Raw genomic sequence first — 27,448 nt, 5'->3', positions numbered from 1 at the left:
ATGATTGCAGTTACTCCACAGAGTGGGGCCAGCCCGGGCCACCAGCGGCTTCTCCAGGTAGCTCAGTGAACATCCTGGGGCACAGAAGACATGCTGCGACAGTCTCCAGACTGCACCAGCAGCTTACTAGCTTACGGGGTGTGCCGCTGGCCGGGGAAACCCACCATCTCACCTCCGTCCCAGAGCTTCCCTGGTTAGAACACTCAAACTTTCAGTCACTCACCCACCACTTCAGACTGTGATGGCCTTAGGGCCACAGTAGGTACCAGCCATAGCCAGATGGATGTGGCCTCACAGCAAGACTCTTGTCCACAGCCTCTGAGGCTGCATCCTTCCCTACGACTGAGACATTTCCCCAGACCCTGGGGGCAAGTTTCTCCTGCATCGATCCCCGCTGGACAGCCTCCCAGGCTTCCACCGCTGCCCCCACATCCCCCAACCCTAGGGCTGAATAGCTGCCATTTCCAACTGGTCCTTCTGGTGTACCATTGAGGCCACTCTCTGAGTCTACCCAGTCTTCCAACCTAAGAACACCGTGCAGGCATCACGCAGGTTGCCCAAGGAAGGGCACTAAACTTTCATTGCAGGTCACCCGATAAACCTAAACTCTAGCCCAATGGCCTAGAGAAGATGAAAAGCAGCCGTACGGCCCAGGGTGAAGCAGAGACATGGGCTTGTAGGAAGGGACACCATGAATCATGCTGTAGAGGAAACAGGTGCGTGAACAGAGGAGACGTGGAGATGCCAGCCAGACACGGCCAGGGGTTAGTGTCCCCTGAGCTCCTCTCACACTGTCCATTTGCAGAGGTGGCACACATTACAGTGTCTTGTAATTCATTAGCTGTTCTGTCTGCAGCCTCCTGCAGGCTCCCAGGGCATCGCGCCTGTGCCCGGTTCAGCTTCTACCTCGAATCCAAGTGCAATGCTTAAAACATGGCGGCCGATCATTACATTGTATTTAACTGAATGGAATCTGTTCCCAAGGATCATTTTCCAGTGAGAATTGGCCATTCCTTCCTCAGTCTCGCCGCATTCCTCATGTGACTTCCCCTGGCTGAGGGAAGGAGCTCAGGGAGGGGCGTTCAATTCCTTCTGACAGTTCTCAGCTTCAAGAAACCCGTGGGCCTAACTATCCCACCCAGGTGTTTCCCCGAAAAGACACTCTTGGGCTCCAGCTCTTTGAGCTAATTTTTAACTTCCTTAAGCCTCACTGTGTTAGGTAAGGTGGTCTCCATTTGGATTGAATTTCTGCTACCACTCGAAAGCATCCCTTTGCCGGTCCCCGAATGGTGGGGCAAACACGTTAGCCCTGTCTTCTAGGAAAAGTTCCTCTAAAGAATTATTAAAACTCTGTTCCTCCATGCATAATCACTTGCTTTTTCTTTTTCCTTCTTGTAATTGTTGCCTGTGCTCCGAGTGTTTGCCAAAGGCACAGGTGGGAGCCGTTTCTCAGCAGCGTGGGGCATTTATCACCCACGCACGTTGTCACCACGCAGCTGAGAACTGACAGTGTCCCCGCAGCAGCATCACTGCGGTTCCTACGCATGTGTGCAGCGGAGATGGGAGCGATACACCAAGCTCAGCAACCAGATCCGGGCAGGTTCGGCCTCAGGTCATCGCGTGCAGCTCTCTTCTGCCGGTGTCTGAAAGGCGTCTGAGAGCCTGGCTGGAAAATGTTTAAAAGTGCAAGGTGAATGTTTTCAGATTAAATCAATTCACCTTGTGTCCACACACATCTCCACAATCTTCTGTGGCATAATCTAAGTCATAATGATAAAAATCAACGTGAGCCACGTCCACAAAACGCAGAGCCACGTCCACAAAACGCAGCTGGAGGTGGGAGGTGACGTCGTGACGTGGTTTCATTAGCGTCCTACTGCTGCTGTGAAAACTCACTCCGATGTTAGTGGCTTAAGCAACACAACTTATCTTCGTGCAGTTGTGGAGGTCAGGAGTCTGACTCGGGTCTCCCAGGGCTAGAGTGAAGGTGTCCAGGGCTGCGCTCCTTCTGGAGGCTGGGGACAATCTGTTTTCCAGCCTTTCCCAGCTGCTAGTGGCCGCCCTCTCCCAGCCCCAAAGCCCTCAGGCGCATCTCCCCTTCCAGAGGCCCCCTCCCCCGCCTGCCTCGGGCTCTCCTGCTCGGCCTGCCTCTTCCCCTCCGATTAACGATTAACGGTACCTCTGCGCACTGGGCCCACCTGTGTAACTCAGGATAATCTCTCCGTTTTAAAGTCAGTGGATTAGTAACTTTAATTTCACCTGCAACCTTAATTCCCCTTTCCCATAACATGACATATTCACAGGTTTTAGGGACTATGACAGGGACACCTGTGGGAGCCCTCGTTCTGCCAGGCAGTGGTGGCCAACTTGCTGCCCGGCCGTGCGGGAACCAGGTGTCAGGTGCCAGTTTGGCATGAAGGTGAAGCAGGTGCTCGGATCCAAATCTGGCTTCGCCACTTGCTGGTTCATAACCTTGGGCAAGTGACTGCTCTTCTCTCTCTGTTGGTCTGGCTTCCCAGGGTTTGGGGTGCCAGTAGTTTATCTTGGAGGTGATCCCAGGAAGCAGTGTGGGGCAGCAGGCACATTCATCAGGGCAGACACGTGGAAGGAGTGTGCTGTGAGCAGGTTAGCACCGTGGGAGGTGGGGGCTCAGGCTTGCCAGGGACTCTCTAATTGGTCCCCTGCAGGGCAGAGACGCCCTTCATTCCTGGACTCCTCCCCCCACGACTGGGGGCTGCTCCTCCAGCCCGTCCTGCCCTGGTGTGGGCAGAGCCTGCTCCGGGGGACCAGAGGACACCCTGAGGCGGGAGAACACAGGGACCTGTCTGCGGTCAGCAGGTGGCTCCGGGCGGGCCCAGCAGACGTGGGTGGGGTGGGCGCCAGCAGATGTGGGTGGGGTGGGCGCTGCCAGCAACTATCACATTTGCTGAGCCTCAGTTTCCTCAGCTGTAAATGTGGGAGAATAATGACACTATGTGCCCACACCCAGGGTCGTGGTGAGGGTTAACCATGGCAGTGTGAGTTCATTAATTAGCACAGTGCCTGGCAAGAATGTACATCGTGGTTATTATTCTTCTGACTCGTGGCTGCATGGCCCCAGGTGAGTCACTCTGTCCTTGTTTGCTCTGCTTCCTCACCTGTGACCCGAGGGAGGTCACTCACTCGTGCTACCCATCCCTGGTGAGAGGTAGGCCCGGCACAAGAAGCTAAAGCGCCCCGTGAACAAAGCAGAACCATTCCTGCTGACGTGGCCCTTCCAAGTCTGCCGGGAGGGACAGATGGCAGCAAATAAACCATCCTACAAATGACTGAAAGTCGTGGCTAAGGTGGCACTGGAGGGAGAGGTACACGATGTCAGGAAGGCACTCCAGGCCCTTCTGCAGCTCAAGTCAGGGTCAGTCTTTACCCAAGGAACAATGCAAAGCCACTGAAGCTGGAGCCATGTTCTAGAAGGTTCCTTTCAGCTCCAAACTGTAGTGGGTTACGCAACATCTAAACATCCGGTTATAATGCAAGACAGAAGGAAAGTACACTCTGCTCTGTTTGTGTTTAACCTGAGATCAACATGCCAAGTATTCTAATCGTTTCACAATTAGCCCAAAGCCCTGGGAGCTGAGATCAATCAACCAGCCAATCGTTTTTTTAAAAAGCAAGAGGCACAAAGCAGAGCCCCCTCTTCGACTTTTAGCTCCCCATTTGATGGGCAGCGACTCACGTGGACATTCACAACCTCGCCGTGGGCTGGGGAGACGGCTGGGCGGGGAGGCTGGCCTCGTGGCACTCACTGTCGCCGTGTATGTGCTGTCTCTTTTCTGACCCGGTGCTACACCCTGGGTGCCTGTTTGTCGTGTTCTGTTGGGCAGGTCCTTTGTCTTTGTCCCAGTTCAACTCCAATCAAGTCCATAACCTTTCACGGAGCAGTCTACTGTTGTAGGGTCGTGGCGCCTTTCCGCAGGGCCTCGGAACTCAGGCCAAACCACTACTTTGACTTCAATCCTAGTGGATTATCAAGAGTGTTCTGGCCAGACAGCTAGGCGACCTGTTTACCTGTTATAACCCCACAGGGTCGTCGGGTGGGCCATCTGGGTAGACCATGCAGGCCAGAAGGAAGGGAACCGCCTCAGACAAACAGGTGCAGCCCATATTGCAGTCTGCACTTCTACGCTGAACTTCCGGGTCCTCTGATGTGCTTGTGAACATATCAAGAGGGTAACTGGCCTTCTGTGGATGATATGAATATCATAGAGTTATGGACTGCATGTTTGTGACTCCCCAAAATACCTATGTTGAAGCCCTAATCTCCAATGTCAATGGAGATGGGGCCTTTGGGAGGTAATTAGGTTTAGATAAGGCCGTGAGAATGGGACCCCATAATGAGATTAGTGTCCTTCCAAGAAGAAGAGGGACCAGAGCTCTTTCTCTCTCTCTTCCATGTGAGGACACAGTGAGAAGGTGGCCGTGTGCAAGGCAGGAAGAGAGCCGGCGCCAGAGCCTGACCGTGCTGGCTCCCTGATCTCGGACCTCCAGCCTCCAGAACTGTGAGCAGTGAACACCCGCTGCATAACCACCCAGTCTATGGTATTTTGTTACAGCAGCCAGAGCAGACGCACACATACAGATATATAAATCTGCCAGGATTCTTCTGATAGACAGTTATATTGTACTAGAGAGACTGATTCCAAAATAGCTCAACTTTGTGATCTTCGTTCTGCTCAAAGCGGGCTGCCTGTTATCTCCATGATGCTGGAGGCAACAGGGTCGATGAGACAAATGCCGAGATCGGGCTTATCGGGGTGGTCAGTGTTCCCAGGCCCCCCGACACTAGGGCTGTCTCTCCATCAATGCTTTCAAGAGAGCATGGCATGGGATACGCCCACAACCAAGCTGCCCAGCTGGGGCCCGTGTACACCAGCCTCAGCCTTCTGCCGCCCTCCCCAAGACACCTGTCTGAACACGAGCAAGGGCTGAAGTGAGTGAGTGACGTGCACCGTGCAGGCCCCACACCTGTAGGACAACAGGGTTCCCCAGGCATCCTGAGGGGCCTCCAGGGCACCCTTCCCATTCTGCACCATCAATGGTGACTCGCCATAGTCCTGGGGCATCCACACGTGGGGCAGCGGCCACCACAGTCATGAAAGGGACTGAGCATGACAAGGCCATTGCTTCCTTGTGAACCAGACTGGCATCGTCCAGAGACCCCTGAGGATGAGTGTCACCAAGAAAGCCCTTTAAGTCAAAATGTTCCCTGTCCCCAGGCCCCAAGCCAGACTGACTGCAAGGGCCTGTTAATATATGCATTTAACAAGCATCCCTGAGACCTTTATAAGCAGGGGAATTTTGGAAACACTGAACCGGGGCATCGCTCCACACCAACATTCCCAAGTTTGCAGCTACATGTCTTTTATAAAACTCCTTTATTTTCCCCCACAGCAGGCCAGAAGTCAGAGCTGGATTTCCCAGCTGCCACTGCACAAGCCTCTCTCCAGGCCTTGCTGGAGGGACACTGGTGCATCCTCCCGTACGAGGTCATCCCCTGATGTCTGTACCCCCAAGAGCTTAGGGGACCCCGACTCTACCTATAGCCCCTCGAGGCCTCTCCTGCCCTCCTGATGAGAGGTCCTGCCTCCCCTCACCCTCCCTGCCAGTTGCCTCCTCCCTATAGCTCGGCTCCACCACCAGCACAACTTTTTGGTTGCCAACACTGAAAATAAATGAATGTTGTGGGCACTGGGTGTACCAAGAGGAAGAGCGCCCATCACGGAGCCCCTGCAGCTCCAGGGGAGACAGGCACATCCGCAACAGGCCAGGACTCCGTAGGACGGACTGTCTTGTCAGGGGAGTGAGGCAGGCCCAAGTGCACATGGGAACTGTCCTGGCCGTCCTGTTTGGGAAGGGAAGAGATTGGGAAGATCCAGAGGTCTGACACTGAATTTCTTGGGGGGGACATAGTCACTGTTCAATGATTCCAAACTTCCTCTGAGCACAACCAAATGCAATAGGTGCCTGCCCTGTGTCAAGCCGTGAGATCAGGATACAGAGACTGAGGAGCTGCTCTCCCCGAGGGATTTACAAGCTGTAGAGAAATCACACAGACAGGGAGCATCTCTGTGAGAGGTGGGCAGGGCCCCCATGGTGGTGTGGACAGCACCTTGGGCACCCTGACCCCTTCGGGGAAGGGCACTGGTCATCCATGGTCTCGGCTCCCTCTCAGCAGGTGTGTCGGTTACTGTGCCCAAAGTGGGTGTTGAGAAAATTCATATTAAATATGGCACTCGCCTGAAAGAGGTATAAATGAACAGTTGGGATAGAATGCGTACCTTCTGATGTAAATTTTTGATTATTAGATTCTAAGTATCCTCAGAATTACGGGAACATAGATTTTACAGGTTGTACTCAAGACAAATTAGCTTTAGATTTGAGCTGCTGACGGCGGTCTGCAATAGCATAATGAGAGGGAATAGTGAAAACAGGTTGGTCCGGTCATAAATACTTTACCTGCCGGGCTCAGCAAGCTGCGGGTAGACACTTGCCCTCATAAGTGAGTATTGATTAAATCCCAGGCTGGAATCAGGGCACATAATTGATGGTTTGAAGATTGGAGGAATCATGCTGTCCAGATGAAGTTACTTGGGGAACACTGAGGGACACACTCATCTCATACCCAAACCCCCAGGTGAGCAGGTCAAAGGTCGCATTGGAGGACGTGGCAGAGTGAGTCTCCATGACTGCATGTAAGCATAGAATTTTAGAGCCGGAAGGTTCCTTGGGCTAATCCCATCTAGCTTCATCCTCAGACAGGCATCGTTCTCTAATACCCAACTTATGATCATCCACTTATGAGCATTTCTACTCTTTAGACTCCCACCTCGGAGTAGGACAACAGGAGGCAAACTCTGAACAAGCCCGTAGCAAATAGACTCTTGGTCGAGGCCTTCACACATGGCCTCTCCCGTCAGAGAGGGGAGTTTACTGCCGGTGCCCCAGAGCGCCCCAGCCTAGGCAAATGCTTCCACTGGCCCCTTTATTTAGGATGCAAACTCAGGATATTTCAAGACTAATAATGAAGTCATAGGTCTAGTGAAAAAATATTCTGTCTTCCAGCTCTCCTTTTTGGGTTTCACAGGATTATCGTTTTGAGGAAGAAACCTGGTGTCAAGTCTTCACAGACTCTGGAGCCAGGGTCAAGACTCCGTGATGGCCTGTGCTTTGCCAAGACCCATGGCTTGGGAGAATGTCCCTTAGCACAGGGGCACTGACACGCCCAGGGAATTATTCACAGATGGACCAAACAAGTTTGCTCTAAGTTTGGCCTCCCAGGTAGTCTGGGCCTGTGTCCCAGATGCACACGTATAGCACTTTTGTTCTCTTCCCATCAGAGGCACCAGGAGAGACGAGGGGCCCTGGATGGCAATGCAGGAACGCTCCGAAGGACAGTGCAACTTACTCCAGTGACCACATGTGACCTCATGGGGGAAAGGCACAGATGCTGACTGTGCAGTAACAGAGGCCACTGGTCATGGCAATTTTGTCTTTGACAGAACTCTAGAAAAGCCACCCTACTCAGGACTGAAGTCCAAATGGTCTGAGCTGCATTTACGGTTGTTGAACCACCCGAAACCAGGAGGGCCTTGGTCGCCTCCAGATGAACACCGGGCAGACACCCAACCGCTTTGAGAAATTAAAAGACAAATGCTCTTTCAGATGGGCCTATGTCCCACTTGGAAGAATGCAAAGGGACATTCCAGGGTAGGTCACTGCAGGGCCCCGCCGTTGTCTAGAGAGCCATCTTGCTGCTCCCGAGAGAGACTGATAAGCAGGTGTGGGGGCGGGGCGTGTTATAACTTTCTGGGGAAACCTAAGCCCAGGGCCAGCTAACCCAGTAATCTGTGGGGCCAGGGCAAGGTAAACACATGAGGCCCTTGTTCAAAAGTTATGAAGAATTTCTAGACAGCAACAGAGCAAAGCATTAAAGTAAGCGCGAGGCCTGTGTTAGTGTCCTGCAGCTGCTGTGACAAATACCACAGATGAGGTGGCTTAAAACAACAGAAATCTGTAGCCTCGTGGTTCCGGATCCCAGAGTTGGAAATCCAGGTGTGGGCAGTGCTGGTTTCCTCTGCAGGCTGAGCGGGATCTGCCCCGCGCTCCTCTCCTGGCTTCTGGTGGCTGCTGGCTGTCCAGGCGTCCCTCGGCTGGTGACTGCATCACGCTAATTTCTGCCTTCATCATTTTGTCACCTTTCTCTCTGTGCGTCTTTATGTCTTTCCCTCTCTTGTGTCTTACTGAATTTAGAGCCCCCTAAATCCAAGATGATCTCATCTCAAGATCCTTCACCTAATGACATCTGCAAAGATTCTGTTTCCAAATAAGGTCACATTCACAGGTACCAGGGTCAGGACAGGGGTGTATCTTTCTGGGGGCCACCACTGAGTCCACTACAGGGTCCCTCCAAACACAACAACCTGTGCAACTGCACGAGTTGCACGCCCATGAAGCAGGCCCTGCCTAAGTCCCCGGAAACCTAAGCTTGATGCAGGGCATTAGGTCAGAGACCGTATCACGTGGCCTTTGTTTCCAGCCCCCAGCCTCCTGCAGACTCAGCTTCTTTCCCACAAGCTCAGCCCCCAGCCTCTCCTGGCAGCAAGGGCCGGCAGCCCTGGGGGAGGGCCCGTGGTTGCCTGACAGGTCCCGCTGTTGCAGGCTTATGCTCCACCAAATGAAGAGCCCACCTCTCTCTTCTGGAGGCTGCTCTTCTTGTAGGACAGAGAATTCAGTTGCTGGTTTCTTTGTTTCCCATGTGAGCTCCTTCTATCCATTAAGTAACTGAGCCACCGTGTCTCAGGAAGCCCCAGCCTTGAAATGACCCCAAGGGTCAGGACAGTGGCCCTTCTCCCACCCAGACCCTCTTCATTCTGGAGTCCCTCTGCCTCCAGATCTGGCCACCTGGACCCAGCCTGGAACCATGACTGACCCCCCTGAGCCCTTCATTCCTGAGCTCCAGGGCACGCCTGCCTGCCCCGCCCGTCCCAGGCACACAGCACAAAGCTGGCTGCAGACTCAGCACTACCCACCTCCCCACAGGCTCCGGTGCCCCAGCCTGCAGCACCCCTGCCCCCTGCCAGCTGGTGCCCCTCCACAGACACCCCTGCAACTCAGGTGAGACACACCAGTAGCGCTGTGCCCCTTGTTACTGTTGTGACGTGTCCACTGCCTGGCACCCCTACCCTACCTGGGACCTCCCCAGGATCCAGCACCTACAGCGTAACACCTGGCCATGCAGAGGGCCTCCAGGACTCCAGCCCAGTGGTACAGGTGACCTCTGCTCTGATTGGTCAATGCCTGTGGTGGGCAAAATACTGGCCTCCAAAGATGTCCATGTCCTAATCCCCAGAATCTGTGAATATGTGACCTTACATGGCAGTAAATTACCCTGGAGATGATCCTGGACTGGCTGGTGTGTGTGGGGGTGGAGCAATGTTGTCTCAAAGGTCTTGCTAGGAGAGAGGCAGGAGGGTCCGTCAGAGCAGCGGCACCACGGTGGAAGCAGAGGTCAGAGTTATTGCAGGAGGGAGCCGTGAGTGAGGATGCTGTGGCCCCTCGAAGCTCAAAAAGAGAGAATGGATCCTCCCCTGGAGCCTCCAGGAGGAACGCAGCTCTGCTGGCACCTTGATTTTAGCCCATTGAAACTGATCTGGGGACATCTAACCTTCACGACTGCTGAATAATAAATTTGTGCTGTTTGAAGCCGGTTTGTAGTGATTCGTGACAGCAACAGCAGGAAACTAATACAATGGCCATGCCACTTCAAACCGGTGCCTGGAGGACAGCAGCTGGCGTTGGCCAAGCCAGCACCATGGCAAAGCCCGGAACCGAGTGGCAATGTTAAGTAGACTTGGGCCCCAGTCCCCAGGGAAGCCACGTAACCTCGTCACATCTCAGTGCCTCATCTAGAGGATGGTAGTTCCCACCTGGACTGTGTGCTTGGTTCTCTAGTACCCCCTTCTTGCTCTAATAGGCCCAACTTTATAGGGTGGACACATGTCCTAGACGGGCCACCTCCTGGCCACAGGGATTAGTCCAGGACTGGCCCCTGCAGGCGGGCAGGGAATTTTTTCTAAATGGACAATTGGAGAAAGCCTCATGATGGCAGCCAGATTTGCTTGTGTTTTCATTGTACAAAAACCTTTCCACTGTGTAAAAGAAAAAAAAGCCGACTCCTAGTGGGGAGCTGAGATGGGGTGTGTGCTGACTGTGATGCTTTCCAGCCCCTCAGATGCCCCAGTTTCTGGGGTTCTTCCTCCAATCCTCTGAGAAACCCCAAGATGCTCCAATCATCCGCATCTTGAATGTGACCTAGTTTGTTTCCTGTAACCGAGGGAGCCCTGACTCACTCCCTGCCTCCCAGGGCTGCCGTGAAGATGAAATGAAATAAAAGTACAAAGTGTTTAGCAAGTTCCTGAACATAACACGGCCTCAGTAAACGGTGGCTGTTATTATCACAACACCAGACTTCCCGGGATCCCCCGACACCCTTGAGCCTAAGGGAGATCTGACGCCAGCAGAGTTCAAAGGTTCCTGGGCGTCTATCCCTCGTCTCTCTGCCTCCTTAGGGCCAGGCTTTCGGGCCTGTTGGCATCAGCGCTGCCTCTGTGGGCCAGCCCTGCTGCCCGCCCCAAGCCATTCCAGCGACTTCCTGCCCATCTGTCTTTCTCTCCTGCTCCCACCAGCCTCTGTCTTCATGTGAACGACACTCCCCAGCCAGCTGACCTTGATCACAGACATGTGGCCCATTCAGATGGCCCCAGGCCAGACTCTGAGTTAGCAGCAGGTGCTTCCTCAGTCCACAAAGGAACCCTAAGTAACCTCCAGCAGCTTCCCCTGTGGGACATCCCGGCCATTTTTAGGACTGAATGGGAGAGACCACTGCTAGCATCCTAGGGACACCCGGGTTTTCCTAACGGAGCCCACGCAGTCAGAAGTCCACAGCCGCACAGGACTCGGAGATATCTGTTGGTTAGGAAGGTAAATTGGGAGGGTCCTCACTCGACATTCAAATACTGGAAGAGGATGAAATTCTGTCAAGAGCACAGGCACCCTTCCTCACACAGGTTTGCCTTTTGTCAATCGTCTTGCATAATTGTGTCACAATGAACTTGAGTAAAATTAAATTTGGAAAACTCACAGTGACGTAATGAAGCCATTCCACTCCAGTTTCAATGAGTGGCTGGGACATGGCTGTCGCTGGCACCCCTGCTCCTGGGGGATTAGCTACTTGGAGCAAAAAGCTTCTTGACAAAGGTCTCAGGTGACCCCGAGAGTCAGGGCAGCCTGTCTTGTTTCCCTCCACTTGGAGAGTGAGTTCCTGCCTTTCCGTCACGTGTTGGTGCTCAGATTGGGCTTCCCGAAACACAAACACACACACAAACAAAAACTAACAGAAAGACTGCCATCACAGTAGCGTATTGCTCCTGAGGCAAGAACACATCACGACAGCGGTGCCTTGTCAGGGACTCACAGGGAGTGAGCACCTTGGACATGTCATGTCAGGACACAGTCGGCTCTCTGGGTTCCACATCTACGGATTCGACCAACGGAGGACTAAAAATATTTTTGAAAAATAAATAATACCACAATAAAACTAGTAAAAATTTAAAAACAATGTGATATAAAAACTATTTACATGGCATTTACTTCGTATTATATTAGGTATCATGAGTAACCTAGAGATGATTTAAAGTACGTGGGAGGATGTGCGTAGGTTATAAAATTTTATAGAAGGGACTTGACCATCTGCAGATGTGGGTGTCTGCAAGGGGTCCTGAAACCAATGGCCCACTGTGGCACATTGTGAGGGACAGCTGTGATTTAGAATTGGAGATACACAGAATGGGCAGGAGCCACGTAGAGTCCCCCGGCTTACAAAGCATTGATGTCAGTCAATACGTCAATATTTCCTTTGGGGCTGTGCCCCTCCGCACTGCCTCCTGTCGTGGTGGAATGGAGGTCCCCTAAAACATATGTCTACCTAGAGCCTGTGAATGTGACTTTATTTGGAAAAGGGGTCTTTGCAGATGTAAGTTAAGGATCTGGAGATGAGAGCCTCGTGGATTGAACGTGGACCCTGAGTGCACTGACAAGTGTCCTTGTAGGAGAAGAGCAGGGCAGAGCCACGAAGGGAGAAGCCCAGTGAAGACGGGGCAGAGGCTGGGGCTGGGGAGAGGCCTGGAGCAGATGCTGCCTCGGAGCCTCCAGAAGAGCCAGTCCTGACCTACTTTGATTCCTGCCTCCGGCCTCCAGAACTGTACGAGGATACATTTCTGTTGTCATAAGCCTCCCTGATGAGGTAATTTGTTGTGGCAGCCACAGGAAATGGATATGCCTCCCAGGACAGGCTCGTACTGCCCACAGACACCCAACACCCCCTCTACTCTTAGTCCCATTTTGTGCTGGGGCGTAATGACACCCACCTGCCAGGGAGACTTAAGATCTAAGTAGACTTGATGTTTCCCCGGTGCTGACTTCCGAGAGGCATCGCCCTTGGTGTCAAAGAGTGAGAGAGCTTGGGAGGACCTGGAAGTGCCCCTGGGCAGACACACTCTGTTGTGAAAAGTAAAAAGTAGAAGGCGGTTGAGCAAGACCCCTGAGAACACGTGCCTAAAAACTGGAGGGAATTTTGCATGTGCAGGCTCCTTGTCACCAACTTTCCTGATAACCAGCTGCTTGCCTTGTGCTGCGGTTCTTGGCTAACAATGCCAAGCTTTGCTGTGTCAACAAATAAACTCGGAAGTCCCGGTGGTAAAACACAACGGAGATCCTGGTCTAGCTCACACCACATGGGTGGGTGCCGCGTGAGCTGCGGGACTCTCCTGACTCAGGCTTCCCGGCTGTTCCCACTGTGCACCCCAGTTATCCTGGAACCATTGCTTCTGGGCCTGCAGAGGGGGGTGAGAGTGTGGAGAAGGGGCATCCTCTTTGAACTGCGCTTTTTCACTCCAGTTATATGGGTGAGAATCGAGGCAGAATCCCACCTCACCCCGTGGGGCTGGAGAAAGGGGAGAAGTCCCGGAGTGTGCAGGAGCGCAGGGGGCTCTGCCTCAACGGGACAGAAGGGGCCAGGAGGGCCCGTGCCGGGGAGGAGGGACCGGCTTCCCGTCCGTTGCCCGGGCTCATGCAGGCAACTATCCCAAGGCTCCTCAAGTATCTTAAAATTCTGTAAAAAGCAAAAATCAGGAATCAACAGAAATCAAGCCAGTTGGGGCAGGGAGGGGAAGAGGGGACGGTGAAGTCATACCTAATGGGGACAATGTACACTATCTGGGTGACTGGCACACTTATAGCTTTGCCTTAAGCAGTACAGAAGCAATTTATGTGACCAAAATGATTGTACCCCTGTAATATTCTGAAATAAAAAATAAAAATAAAGGTAATTTTTGGGAATCTTAAAAAAAAATCAGAAAGGTCCTCAGAACTGAGGATGTTCTGGGAATCTGATAAATTAAGGCTCATGAGTGTGTGAGGCCGCACTAGCCACCAACTGGTACTGCTGTTCCATTCCCACCCCAAGTGCTGGCAGAGGCCCCTGCAGCCTCCCAAGTAGCTGGGACTACAGGCGAACACCACCACATCCAGCTAATTTTTCTATTTTTAGTGGAGATGGGGTCTCGCTCTTGCTTAGACTGGTCTCAAACTCCTGAGCTCAAGCAATCCTCCTGCCTCGGCCTCCCAGAGTGCTAGGATTACAGGCGTGAGCCACCATGCCTGGCCTTAAGTTTACTTTTTATACTGATTTTCATCCACAATAAATTGACTTTACAGTTTGTCTCTTTACAGGTGAACCTTATTTGTTTTGTGAGGAGTCTTCTGTTGCTTCTAATTTTCTTGTTATTTCTTCTGAAAACAAGGGTCATTGATCACTCAGTAAATTAGTATTCCTAAACACCAGGCCCTGTTCTAGGCTCTGGGGATTTAGAAATGAACAAAATGGATAAAAATCTTTGCTGTAGGCAGAATAGGGGTCCCCCAAATGTTCACATCCTAATCCCCGAAACCTGTGAACATGTTACCCCACGTGGCAGAGGGGACTTGGTGGATGTGATTCAGTTGAGCACCTGGCGGTGGGGAGTTCCTCCTGGATTGTCTGGGTGGGTGTGACATGATCACAAATGTCCTTATAGGGGGAGGCGGGAGCGGCAAGGTCAGCATGAGGACTGACCATGCTCTGCTGCTGGCTCTGAAGGCGAAGGCGCCACTCGTCAAGCATGTGGCAGCCTCTGGAAGCCGGAGAAGGCAAGGAGCGGATTCTCCCCTCGACCCTCCAGAGGGACACAGCCCGGCCGGCACCTTGATGTCAGGACCTCTGATCCCCAGAACGGTATGATAATAATAATACCTTTACGTTGCTTGGAGCCACTGAGTTTGTGGCCCTGTTTTACAGTAGCAGCAGGAGGCTGATACGTAGAGGAAGACAGCAATGAACAAACACGGGGAAATACGTGTTACGTGCATGGAATTATGTGCCGTGGAGAACGACGCTGCAGGGAAGAGAGAGAGAGTGCGGGGTGGGTCACTACGTAGAGTAGGAGGCTGGGGCAGTCCTGGCTGAGAAGCGGCTGTTGCAGCAAAGACTGGAAGGTGGGGAGGGATGGAACCAGGCAGCTACCGGGAGAAGAGTGTGCTAGGAGAGGGCACTGCCAGTGCAAAGGCCTCGGAGCTGGGTTCCTCAACCTTAGCACTACTGACATTCCGGGCCAGGTTGCTCTTTGTTTTGGGGGCTGTCCCAGGCACTGTAAGATGTGCAGCCGCAGCCCTGGCCTTCACCCACTAGATGCCTGTAGTACCCTCCCCTTAGTTGTAACAACCCAGTACGTCTCAGGACATTGCCATTGCACCTGGGGGACAAAATCTCCCCTGGCTGAGAGCCACTGCCTTAGAGGGACTGGAGCAAGATGGCTCAGGCATGAGGCTTTCTGGGGCGCTAGCATGATGCAAAGCCAAGGTGTGGAGACTCCCGAGGAGCGAATGAGTGCTTCGACACTTGTGTTCAGGGAACAGCAGCATGGGGCTCACTGGGAACTGAGTACCAAAGCAGAACCTCAGGACACAGCCAGCCCTCCCCAGTCAGGACCTGCAATGTCCTGGGACCCCCAGGGAAGCAATAAGCACATTTGATTTGAGGGGCACTGGTTTGGAGAGCCCTGTGCCATCTTTCCTAGCTGCATTGGTAGGGGACACGCCACCAACTATTTCATTCAGCAAATATTCTGGGGCACCCACTGGATTGCCAGGTTCTGGCTCTGGGCTGTGTAGGGCTGTCTTGTGGCAGGTGCACAGGCTCCAAAGTCAGACCACCTGGATTTAAATCCTCGCTCTGCTTAGTAGCTCTGTGACGGTGACACCTGGCACCTCCAAGCCTGTTCCCGTATCTGTGAAATGAGGGTAATGATAAAAATAGTCCCTGTTCCATGACGTTTATCAGGGCAAATAGGAAAGTTCACCTAACATAGTTCAGTGCTTGGCACATCAAAGTGGCCAATCTTTGTTTTTAAGACGATCTATCTGTGTGTCTGTCTGTTCAAAGGAGGCAGCAGGTGCAGACAGGATGAAATGCTTACCGCACAGAGCTTCAGAGAGGATTAAATGACATGACTCTGTCAAGCATCTAGTACAAAAAAATACTCCACAAATGGCAGTAATGAATAATATTATCTTAATCATTTCTTTTGAGAAAATGAGTGGTGGTAAAGGGCTTAACATTTAACGACATTCTCAGCGACTTACTCTGAGTCCAGTTACACTCTCTTGGCCAGGGTGTCCTTGGCCTCCAGCGGTCATTATCCAACCAGGATGTGAGCAGTCAGTCCTTCCACTCCCCAGCCTGGGCTATGCAAAGCAGGTTTCAATCTGCCTGTGACCTGTTGGCAGAGAGGTGGTGGAGAGATTTCCCTCCCCCTGCAGCTCATGTGGGGAGCTCTACTTGTTTTGCAACATCAGGGTTGTGGTGTCTGAGAGGTCTTATCAGTTGAGAATTTTTAGGTGCAAATAGCTGAAATTCCAAGTAAAAGTTGATTTACTTTCTCATATAACCTCAAGTCCTGAGGTCAGGCAGCGCCAGGGTTGGTTATTTCAGCAGTTCAATAACATCAGACAAGACTCAGGTTCTTTCCATATTTTCTTTCTGTCACCCTCAGTGTGTGGGTGGCTCTCCTAGAGTGGCAAGATGGCTGCAGCTACTCCAGGCATCACATCTTTATTCACTGAAATTTAGAGCCAGCAAAAGAGAGACACAGTCTCTGTGTCTCATTTTACAAATTAGAGAAAATTTTCCAAAGCTCACTCACTCCTCTCCAAAAAGCCTTTCTCTCCATCCTCATTGATCAGAATCATGTCACATGGGCCTTCCTAAGCAAACCGTGGTCAAGAGGAATGATTAACTTCCTGGCTCAGACTAATCCGCCTTGAAGATGGGGGGGTTAGTATATATTAGTACATATTCCCTGAGTATATAGCCATGTGGCAAAAGGTGCCCTTCAAGCAAAATCAGGGTTCCGTCAGCAAGAACGATGACAAGACATTGATTTGTGTGGGTTACCATGGTGTCTCCTTCTGAGGCTTTTACCCCAAATCAGACTCTCTAACGCCTGATCCCAGCATCCCAATTATCTACACAAACAGATGCAGGAGGAGTAGAATTAAGACACAGCGTGGATTTCAGGGGGAGGTGGCCATTTTCAGCACTTCTGCAGGAAGTTCCTAACTGTATGAGAGCAAACAGATTGGAGACAGAACGCTTATCTCCTTTTAGGTGGACGGGCTCCTAGCTTAGAAGCCTGAGTTGGGGGTCACACTAGGATTCACATCTGTCTCAGGATCTCCAACCAGCGGACTCCGTGGAGGGGACCAGCTGGCAGAGACTCCCTAGAGAGGCCCAGGGAGAAAGAGCCAGGGTCAGGCAGGAAAGCAGATTCTGAGACAGCACAGCGCCCGCTATGCAAGCAGCCCCGGGCTTTTCAACACCTGTGTTCCTGCCCCTCGAGAGCAGACAGTAAGGGGCCATGCCCCTGGAATATCTGTTGGACATCGCGAATACGGGGGACATGGGTTGGGTCAGCAGTATTTCGGGCCAGTGTATGGGCCACCATGCTGATCATGGCTTCTGGAAAGCCCCTGAAACAGACACCTTCATGAAAAGTCAGGGCAGGGAAGGAGAAATGGGGGAGGCAGTGGACATTAGCACAATGAACATCCCCCGTGAAGGGAACCTCAGAAAGAGCTGGAGAAGGATTTTGAGGGAGTATTTTAACAGTTAGTCCTACCTTTACTCCAAGGCCAGTGTGGCTTGCACCCGCGGATTTGGTTGAATGAACAACTTTCTCTTTGGTAAAACTGGGGATGTTGCACCCTGGAGTCAAGCATCTCACCCGAGACTTATCCCTGAGCCCCCTCAGAGTGTCAGCCCTCCGAGGACAGGCACCTCTACCTAGATTGGAGCGTCCCCAATACTGTGTGTGTCGTAATTATTTACACATATTGCTTTCTGGAAGGCCTTTTTACATGATAAATACAGCATCCCAGCACACTTCAAATTACACAGCAACGCACAACTTCATCCATGTAGTAATGGATTCAAACACATATTTATGAGATAAGCTGTTGCAATTGTCATTACTTACCATGATGCCTTTTAAATTATACATTGGAATTCTTTTAGTGTTTATGAGACACCGGCCGTGGAAATGAACTGTGCAGTGAGTTGGCACTTAAGGAAATGGAAACGACCGGGAGCAGCCATTAGAAGAATGAGAATCCTGCAAACGACAGACGGAAGGAGGCTTATTTTCCCCAACACTCACTTAACAGAAACTTCCACTACAGGTTCTGTATCCAGAATCTCACAAGGAGAGATGGTTTCCATTGCGAAGTCTTCTTTGGTTTACTCTGTTTTCTTTATCAGGGAAAATGAAGAGGGAGCACCGAGGCTGCTTGGCCTGTCCCCGAAAACAGGACAAGCAGAATTCCCCTGCCAGCGTGAGCTGGCCTCCTGCCACCCGGGGAGAGATGGCACAACCGGAGCAGCACACGCGTCCACCCATGTCGGGACTTGCCGGGCAGGTTGCTCGGTGCTTCCCCAACTCTTGTTTCATCTTTAAAACGATCCCTCGGGGTAGGCGGGGCAGGCATTTTCAGCCTCATGGTGTAGTTGAGGGATCTGAGGCTGAGAGGGGTTAGATGAATCGTGCAAGATCGCATCCCCAAATGCAGGCACCCTGGCACCCCCGGCACCCACCCGCTGGGGCACACCACTGCCCCCATATGAAGCAGGGAGGCACCATCCCCAACGCGGACACTCTTCTGAAAGGAGTATCGGAAACAAAGTTATTCAAGGACGGAATCTGATATAAGAGGGATTGTCTTTTTCTAGACTCGGGGATGTGTTCTGTAAGGCACGTTAGCAGAGTCCTGGAGAGGGGCGTGCAGGGAGGTGGCCCTTTCTGTCACCAGTGTGAGGGTGGTGGTGCAGGCTGCCAACACAAACCCTTCATCCTCTTCTTCCTAGATTCGGAGACCCGGATTCCTTCAACTGCAGAACCTCCCCAGGGCAAGAGCAGCAGGTTAGCGGAGGCTCCCAGAGCCCAGCCTCTGAGTCGATGGACCTGAGGTTTAAACTGGCTCCACCGTCAACCTGAGACTGGTCTTGGAGATGACCTAACCTCCCCTTAACCTCGGTTTCCTCAACTGTATGGCAGTGCAGATATTATAAAATTCATTGATCTCTTGGGGCCCTTGGGAGGAAAAACAAGACCAAGCCTATGAAACACTAGCATGGTGCCTAGCACATAATAAGCACTCCATAAAGGTTGCCGTGGCCATGACCAAGATCACATAGGACTAACAGGGAATACAAACATTATGATGCTAGAGTAACTTTAATTAACAAATGCAAACTTGTCCTCTCAAAGCCATGCTATAAATATAACCTTAAAAACTACTTGTTTTGGTTATTTCTTTCATGCCATGGTGTCCTACCCCGCAGTTGAAAGCATTCCCTGCTACACTCTCAGCAGAAGCAGTTCATGCCCAGAGAGTTGCACGTAAGGTTGTACCATTCAAAGAAAGCCACTTCCTGTTCTGAAAACTTAGGTGGGGGAAGACACAGCCCTTTCTCACTTCTAATCTCAGGGCAGAAACAACAGGCTGCTTTCTCAGAAACCCTCAAATTGCAAGTTCCTCTCGCAAACTGACACAGTCCCACTCTTAAGTTCAGAACTGGTACAAAACAAAAGTATACGGCGCTCCAATGTCTTGTGCAAATTCTATTTTAAACAGGTTTCATCTGAGCCAGGGAGAGCCAGAAGGAGGGAGCTGTTTTAAGGATAAGTGAACATGAACGAGACAGCGAATGAGGAGAGAAGAGAAATGCCAGCACATCAACTGAGATGGCGGAGTCCTTTCCCGGCAGGCAAATGCCAAATTGTAGACACCAGACCTGCATCAGGACACAAAGGAGGAAGGAGAGAGGTTATTCAGCTGGACGGCAAAAGAGCTGTTAAATCAAGGACTACCAAGTTCTCTGTCTGTTCTCTTCCCACTGGTTTCATCATAGCAGCCCTTTATCTTTCGCTCCTTGCATGTCATTTTGTGCGTCCTTATTACCGTATGATTGTGACATCAAAACAGTCTCTCATGTTGGTAACAGGATTGTTCCAAGAGTCCACGCTCTGGAGACAAGTAAAAGCACAAAACAGTGAAGGCAGATGTCCGTGGTCTACCGAAAAAAAAACCCTTACAAGTGAAGAATCAAAAACCTGAAGGAAAAATACAGATTGGGAAAAATAGGGCAGTTGCTTAGGATTCAAATCAACCTCACTTGCTAGAGCGATGGGGCCACTCGTGGTTACTTTTCTGGAAAACAAAATGAATGCTAGCATCTAAATATCAGGCGCCATTTGGCTCTCTAAGAATTTATTTGTTAAATCAAGGTTAAGGTTATACCACAAAGCAGAGTTTTGGTCTTTGCTTCTTTTGACTTTAAATATCTTTACTCAGTGGAGCCATTATAGTCCCTAAATGGTTTTTTAACCATTTTTTAGCATCCGTACTTAAAATAGCATCCGTACCCTTTTGATATAACCTAGGTCCTAATAATCAGCTCCTGTAGCAATGTGAATGATAAAGTCAAGCTTTGCTCATTTTTAAAGAAAAACCTCTAAATCTACAATGTGTTTACTAATGTGTGAGTTTCAACACACTTCTACAGGGTAAGAGCAATGATTTATCTCACAATAATGATCTGGAAGAATGATAATAATTTGTCCATTTTCATTTACATATTGAATTGGAAATATTTATTTCATATAATGGCTATTTTGAAGTTTACAACTAAAACAAATTGACATGAATTACTTCATTTGGTCAATACTTACTGAGTATCTACTATATGCTCAACATGCTAGGCAGCAGCAATCAAAGATCTTTCTGTCTAGAGGCGTTCACAGCCTCGTGATATGGGATGTATGATCAGTAATGGATTCAAGAGTCTGGACACCCAAGTTTGATACCTAATTCAGCTTCTCACAGCTTTGGATGAGTTGACTCTGTTCTGGCCTGAGCCTGGAGTCAGCAGCCTAGGTTTTAGCAGATGGGGATCGCAAGAACTATAGATAAAAGGGAGATTGCAATGACCTAACTTAAAGCCATGCTATAAGGTTAAATTATGATGCATTCTACATATTGTTGGCAGCCAACAACAATACAAGCTAAAGCTACTGAGTATTTGCTCTGTGCCAGGTACTGGGGGCCAAGCACTTCACCTGTATTGTCATGTTTCATCCTCCCAACAACCCTCTAAGCACCATTATGACTGCATTTTACAGTTAGGGAAACCAAGCCTCAGAGGCTAAGGAACTTGAGCAAAATCACAGGGCCCAAAGCACTTAAGCCAGAATTTGGAACTGGCTTTTTTGGCCTCCAGACTTAAGAGACCCCACTGGGGTCTTAACCATCATTTAGTGACTGTTAAGCTTGTTGCTTACTATCTGCCAAGTGCCTTGGTGGGCTACCCTGTTGACAGTTCCCCATTGGTTCTGGCCCAGTCGCTTTTTTCTTTAGAGAGTGGACCTTTTCTCTGCAGCATCTGCAGAGTGTGATGGTCTTACCACACCTACTATTTAAGAGAACCCCAGTCTTGGAGTACTTCTGATGGGCTCAACAGCGATGGATAGAGCCAGATTCTGAGCAGAAAGATGCAGCCAAGACACGGAGCAGCTTGGTAATTTTTACTGTTGTTATATTAGCACATAGCTATTTGCAATCTTATATCATCAGACAGCACTTTTGAAATAAGTAACAATTCATGACCTTTTTGATAAATGAGAGTGCTGAGGAAAGGTGAGACATTGGGGCTATTTTCCTAAAGGATTTGAGATGACTTGATGGACAGGCATCCTGCAGGGGGACAGGCACAAGTGGACGAGCCTCAGATGCACACAGACTTCCTCCTTTGAGCCTCTAAATTCCCCATTCAGGGTACACCTAGACCCTGACACTAAGAATGCAGAGAGGACTGATTCGGCTCCAGGACCCCTTGGACCCCGGACACCATCTTGTGACCCATCCCTCACTCGGCAGAGGCCGAGAGAATGAACACAGCAGTGTGAAAAACCATCCACAGAAAATCTCCCCAATCGTTTGATTGTATAAATAATTTATTTCTGTTCACAGCATCGTATATGCATTATAAAAGGCTATGGAAACAAAAGAGGAGGACGGTCAAGACAGAGAACTACAGCAGTAGAAGGAAAACTGAAACCAGGGGACACGGTCCCAACACCATAACAGAGAATTTGTGAAGAAAATTGTTCTGAAACAAAATTGGCCTCCCTGTGTCTATTAGAAAACATTTCAAAAGCTCACTTGGGGAGGCCAGCTTCCTCTATGTGAAACCCATTCATTCTCCAAAGGGCAGAAGGCAAACTAAATCACTGATTGACATATTGGGGGGACTCCCCCCTCCATGACTACTTCAAGGTGATTTTATCTGTGCTTCCTCTGTTGGGTCAGAGACAAAATAGGCCATTATTAGGTCAAACATTACAGAAATCAACTGAGACTCTTAACTATTAGTTGATACACCACAGGGCTTTACTTTACTGCACAATTACTAACAGTTGATTGCACCCTTAAGTATCGATAATGCAAAAAACAAAATCATCTTGCATCATTTTTAAAGCATGACAGGATTTGAACAGTGATCTTGAACCTAAGTATCGTTAGCACAAGAAGGTTACAGTATTTGGCATCTGCAATGTCACAAAATAAATATATTATTCTTTCAATAGTGTGGAACTACCAAAATGTCAAAGTGCTTAAGAAATTGTTGCATGTGAAGAAAATAAAGAAAGATGGATTTTTTTTTTTATAATTCTATACAGAATCTTCAGATGATGGGACCAGCCCATTTAGAAATCAGTGAATATGCTGTCGATATGTAAACTGAAATCTGGCAGGCTTTCAACATTGCTTAGCTATACTTTCTCTACTGAGTTTCTACAAAAAGACCAGCATTGGAGGGGTACCAAGTATACTGACAAAAGAGAAAAAGTCAATGGGCTGCTAGGTTTCTGCTTTTGCAGAATTTCATATAAGAATTGGGTTTCAAGCAGGAAGCCAGAACTTCTGCCTCTTGTTCTTAAATTAACTTTCAGAGTATAATGGACAATAGGTATGGACTTATAATTTGACTAAATCACATGCTCAAGCATGATCATGTCCAATTTCTATGGGCCTCCTTTGTAAAGAAATGTATAACAGCCAGGGAAATCATAATTCTATCTGAAAATATGGATTCTAAGAGGAAATTTAAAAATCAAACAGTAAGTTTTAAGTTTCTCTTTTGATACTGTGTTGCAGCGTAAATGACAGCTCCTGCAAACCAAGACTCAGTCCTGATTATAAAGGATTTTTTAAATTACATTATTAAAAATATGTATTTATTCTTTCACTTTACCTATTTTCCAAAGCTTCTTTCAAGTAAACTGTAAAGTGCCTGAATATCAGTGACCATTACGTCACATGCTTTCTTTTATCTCAAGCACTCATTGTTGTTTGCATTTGCCCAAAGTGCTGGCTGGCTAGGAAGGCCAGTTCCCACAAGAATGAATTCGGAGAGGCTTCATCCTTGTGTTTTTCCTTCCCTTTTAAATCCATGCAACGAGGTCTGGCTTTTGCAACAAGGTGGGGTTTTATTTTTTGGTGCATGACATCAAATACTCTAAGGAGACATTTTTAATGAAATACTTAACCAGATAGGCCACAATGAACCAAATTAGAATTCTGAACATGTCACTACTTGCCATAAAGGGATATAAAAGGGCAGAGCAAAGTCTTTTTTCCTAGGGTGAATATTTCTAAGGTGAGTATTCATTAGTAAAAGTTTTTTTTTTTTTTTTTAAACATGTCTGAAAACCCATCATCACGCGGTTAGTATTGCAAGAGACACCCCTTGCAAAAAAAAAACCCATCTTGCAATTCAGCACACATCTGCAGCTGGTGTGCTCATCCAAACCAATCAGTAGGCAAAGAGAATTTAAAATTCCACACATATAGGTCTAGGTATTTATGCCAATTACACAGTACAGAGGGAGGTCCCTGTATCCACACACACACACACACACACACACACACTCCATCCAGCATTTACGCCAAGAGCCTTACCCTTTAAACACCTTTAACTGTCCTGCAAACAGTAAATGCATCATTTGCCACCACCTCCAATAGTTTTTTTTTTTTTTTTTTAATTTTTATTGGTCTCTTTGTGTGATAATGACCTACACATGGACAGGGTCCAAGCCATCTGGAAGATGTCTGATTCCAGGCTGAGCAGTTCTCAACAAAACTGGTCTTCTGTAGCCACCACAAAGCACCAGGAAAGGGGCATCTTCGAGGCCATTCCCAGCCAAGGCCAGCACAGTGCCCGGTGCCCTCTGGGTGCATTGCATTGTCCCAGGCAGTCCTCTCGGCCCAAACCACCATCTTCTCCGGGCCCAGAGCAGACAAATGAAATTTCAACAGGGGCCTGCCCTGTGACATAAAATTATTCAGCTTCCACAGCCCCTGAATGCAAGGAGAGGTGCTCTCCCCAAGACCCCCCACTGCCACCATGACCCCCGGATGGGAAGCTCAGGGTTCTGGGGATGCATACCTCAGGTGACTCCCAGGTGCGACCCCCCAGCGGGGGCGGGGCAGTCTGAACTTCTGGCCCCGCAGGAGTAGGAAGAAATCGCTTTTGTCTCTCTGACATCCGAGCCTTCCACCTGGGGCCGGGAGGGCGGACGGCAGGGCCGGCACTTCCACTCCCCACGGCGGCCGCCCACCCCATCAGTAGCTCTTCTTCAGACAAAAGGTCCCCTGAGCTGGGGGCGGGGGCAGGCCGAGCAGGCTGGGAAAGCAGCCTTTACACCCAGGTTAAGTCACCAATCCCGCATTTGGGTGCGGGGATTCCGTTTTAAAAATTCGAAGCATCGCTTTGGTTCGCTGTCTTTGTTCGCCGGCGCGGGTTCTCGCGCACCCATCCATCCATCCATCCGTTCATTCATTCATTCATTCTAGACTCGCTCGCTGCTGCCCCTCGCTCACGAGCGCTGCCGGCGCATTACCGCTTCTTCTTCTGCTTGAGGGACTTCCTGCGTTTCAGGATCATCTCATAGAGCTTGTCCATGCCCTCGGTGAGGCCCTCGCCGATGATGGCGCACGCCGGCTGGACGTGGTAGGTGGTGGCCGGGATGAGCTCGTGCAGCGCCAGCTGCTTCTCTATCTCGGCCACCGGCAGCGACTTGGGCAGGTCCTGCTTGTTGGCGATGACCAACAGCGGCGTGCCCTGGTTCTCGGCGAACTTGGTCACCTTGTGCAGCTCCGTCTTGGCCTCCTCCAGCCGGTCCACGTCCACCGAGTCCACCACGTAGATGATGCCGTCCGTGCAGCGGCTGTAGGACTTCCACAGCGGCCGCAGCTTCTCCTGGCCGCCCACGTCCCAGAAGTGGCAGCTGATGCCCTTGGCCGTGCCGTTGCTCAGCTTGATCTTCTCCGTGTTGAAGCCAATGGTGGGCACCGTGTTCACGAATTCGTTGAACTTGAGCCGGTAGAGCACCGTGGTCTTGCCGGCCGAGTCCAAGCCCAGCATGACGATGTGCAGGGACTGGAAGGCCGAGATGTTGGAGGAGATGTTGCCCATGGCTCCTCGCTGCGGCGCCGGCCACTGCGGCTGCGGCGGGAGGGCGCCGCCCCCCGAGCAGTCACGGGCCCGACGCGGCCGGGCGCACCTGGGCCCCGCCCGCCGCCTGCACCCGCCCGGGCCTCGGCGTCCCCGGGACGCGCTCAGACGCCGCGGGCTCCGCGCCCTCGCCGGCGGGGCTTGCGATCTGCGGGCATTGCGCGTCTCCCGGCGGCGGCTTTGTCTCCCGCCAAGCAGCCCCGGATGCCGCGGCTCCCCAGGCCGGCCTCGCTCCGCCGCCTCCTCCGGCCGCGCCCCCGCGCTCCTGCCGCAGCCGGGGCTCTCCGCGGCCGATCGGCTCCGGGCTCTCGGTGCCCGGCGCTCGCTTCTGGCCTGGGGCGGCGCTGCGGGGCCGCTCCCGCTCGCAGGGCGCGCCTCGGAGGCGCAGGCGGGCGCGGGCTTCCCCGGGCGTCGCTGCTGGCACGGCCGCCTAGCTGTCCCCGCAGTCCCCGCGCCGCCGCCGCCGCCAGCCTGCAGCGGCCAGAGGGCGCCCGGCCCCGCCCCCGCGCGCCCCGCCCCGGCCCCGCCCCCGGGCCCGCCCCTCCCGCGGCCGGGGGTCAGGCGCGGTCCCCCGGCCCCGCCGGCCGTTTTCGCGCGCTTCGGGGCGTCCCCGCTCGCCCCCTGCGGCCCCTCCCGCCCTGCGCCGCGCTGAGACAATGGCCCGGAGCCGGCTCTTCCTCCCCCGCCGGCTGACGCGTCTTACAAAAATAGCTCCCGGCTCCCGGAACCCCCGCCCAAGCCGGCGCCCTACCTGGCCGGCCGCAGCCCTGGGGCACAGCCTGCCTCGGGGACTGGGTCCCGGGGTTCCCGCTCCGCCCGCGCTGGGGCGGCCCTGAGCCGGCAGCGGGGCGGGGAAGGGCAGTGCCCGGGAGAGGGCGAGGGTGCCGCCCGGCGTCAGGGCGTTGGGGGCAGGCCCTCCGACCCCCAGGAGAAGGGACAGGAGAGTCCCGGCCTCAGTGAGCCGCCACCCGGGACGCGTTCCCACCTACCCTCGCGCCCTTTCCCTGCCCTGGGCTTGGTCCCCAGGTGCCGCCGGGCTCCGGCTCCTGCCTGAGCTCCAACAGGCTCCGCGGGTCAGCGCCGCGCTCGGGAGCCTGGGCCTGTGCCCCGGCCGCCCTGGAGGCCCAGCTTTTCCTGCCTGGTGGCGGCGGTGGGGGCAGGGGTCCGGCATTTGTATCCTAGGCTGCGATGGGGGATCAGGAGACCTGCCTGCTCCACACAGCTGCTGACACCCAGGGTAAGCGTTAGCACCTCGGGAGAGCACCCCCTGCCACCCCACTTTGGGAGCCGAGAACCACCTGCCGGCAGGCGCACCACTCCGCGGGAATCAGCAGCAGGCTCAGCGTGCGCCTGGGGCTCCAGACACACTTGGGGGCTGAAACGAAATGTGTCTCTAGCTTGGAGCTGGCGGCACCATGATTACAAACACTGATACTCCCTGGGTTCCCCCTCCTGTCACCCCAATTCAGTAATTTCATTCTGGCTTATAAACAGGTAACATGCACATCCTCTCTGGGTTTGGAGGAAACCGAGTGCATCATGCATGACCCACAGATCTGGTGTAGAGCTGCTCTGGGGGGACAGCCAGCGGCAGAATGGGCAATCACATCCTCACAGCTCTGCTTACCGGACTGAAAAAATGGAAACCGGGTCAAGGGGGAAGAAAATGAAAATGTTAGTTATCTATGAATAAAAACCAAGATTTTATAAAAGTACCTTATCCCTTTCCTTTCACAAGCTTTTATGAAATATATTATGTCACTGGTACCAAAACACGTGAGAAGGCCACATCTGTAGAAGGAAGGACAAGCCACCCCACCTTTGGGATTCCTGTGGTGGCAGCAGCCACTGCAGTCATCCATGCTCCAGAGCCCGTCCAGGGACTGGAAGTGGAAGGTCAGGCTGGGAAGGATCCTGTGGATCATCCCATCCAGCCCTCCCAGATGAGAAAACCAAGGCCTGGGTAGTTGTGACTTTGCCAGAATGGAACCTAGATGCAGACTGTCTGCTTCAAGACCAGTGGTCCGTGTGCCAAAGGCGGAGGGCCTGCCTGCACTCCTCCTCACACCACACTGCACCCACATACTGTTTGAGTTCAATGGGGAGTAAAATGAGCAACCTGGATTCAGTTTTGAAGGACAGACATTCAACTCAAATTGAGTTGGACAAAAATGGAAATGTATTCAC

At 51.7% G+C, this 27,448-nt stretch overlaps 1 protein-coding gene and 1 long non-coding RNA gene across 5 annotated transcripts in view; one reads left to right on the top strand and one right to left on the bottom strand.

Moving 5' to 3' along the window:
- The window catches only part of LOC138382323 (uncharacterized), a 30,954-nt gene extending 11,034 nt beyond the window's left edge, over positions 1-19,920 (top strand). For 2 of the 4 annotated variants that reach the window (XR_011233452.1, XR_011233453.1), the window contains 3 exons: positions 14,172-14,368; positions 16,863-18,731; positions 19,321-19,920. This is a non-coding gene — a long non-coding RNA (uncharacterized lncRNA). The remainder of the gene's footprint in view (positions 1-14,171; positions 14,369-16,862; positions 18,732-19,320) is intronic. The other 2 variants (XR_011233455.1, XR_011233454.1) reach the window with 2 other exon arrangements.
- A 1,760-nt stretch (positions 19,921-21,680) lies between these two features.
- ARL4C (ARF like GTPase 4C) lies at positions 21,681-25,711 on the bottom strand. Its single transcript, XM_069465779.1, has one exon. It carries the CDS (start codon positions 25,220-25,222, stop codon positions 24,644-24,646), a length of 579 nt encoding a protein of 192 aa, XP_069321880.1. The 5' UTR covers positions 25,223-25,711; the 3' UTR covers positions 21,681-24,643.
- Between the last annotated feature and the right edge of the window lie 1,737 nt (positions 25,712-27,448).

The sequence above is a fragment of the Eulemur rufifrons genome, chromosome 1, assembly GCF_041146395.1.
Source record: "Eulemur rufifrons isolate Redbay chromosome 1, OSU_ERuf_1, whole genome shotgun sequence".
Lineage (NCBI taxonomy): Eukaryota > Metazoa > Chordata > Mammalia > Primates > Lemuridae > Eulemur > Eulemur rufifrons.
The sequence above is the reverse complement of the archived record's forward strand: the minus strand, read 5'-3'. Positions and strand labels throughout refer to the sequence as shown.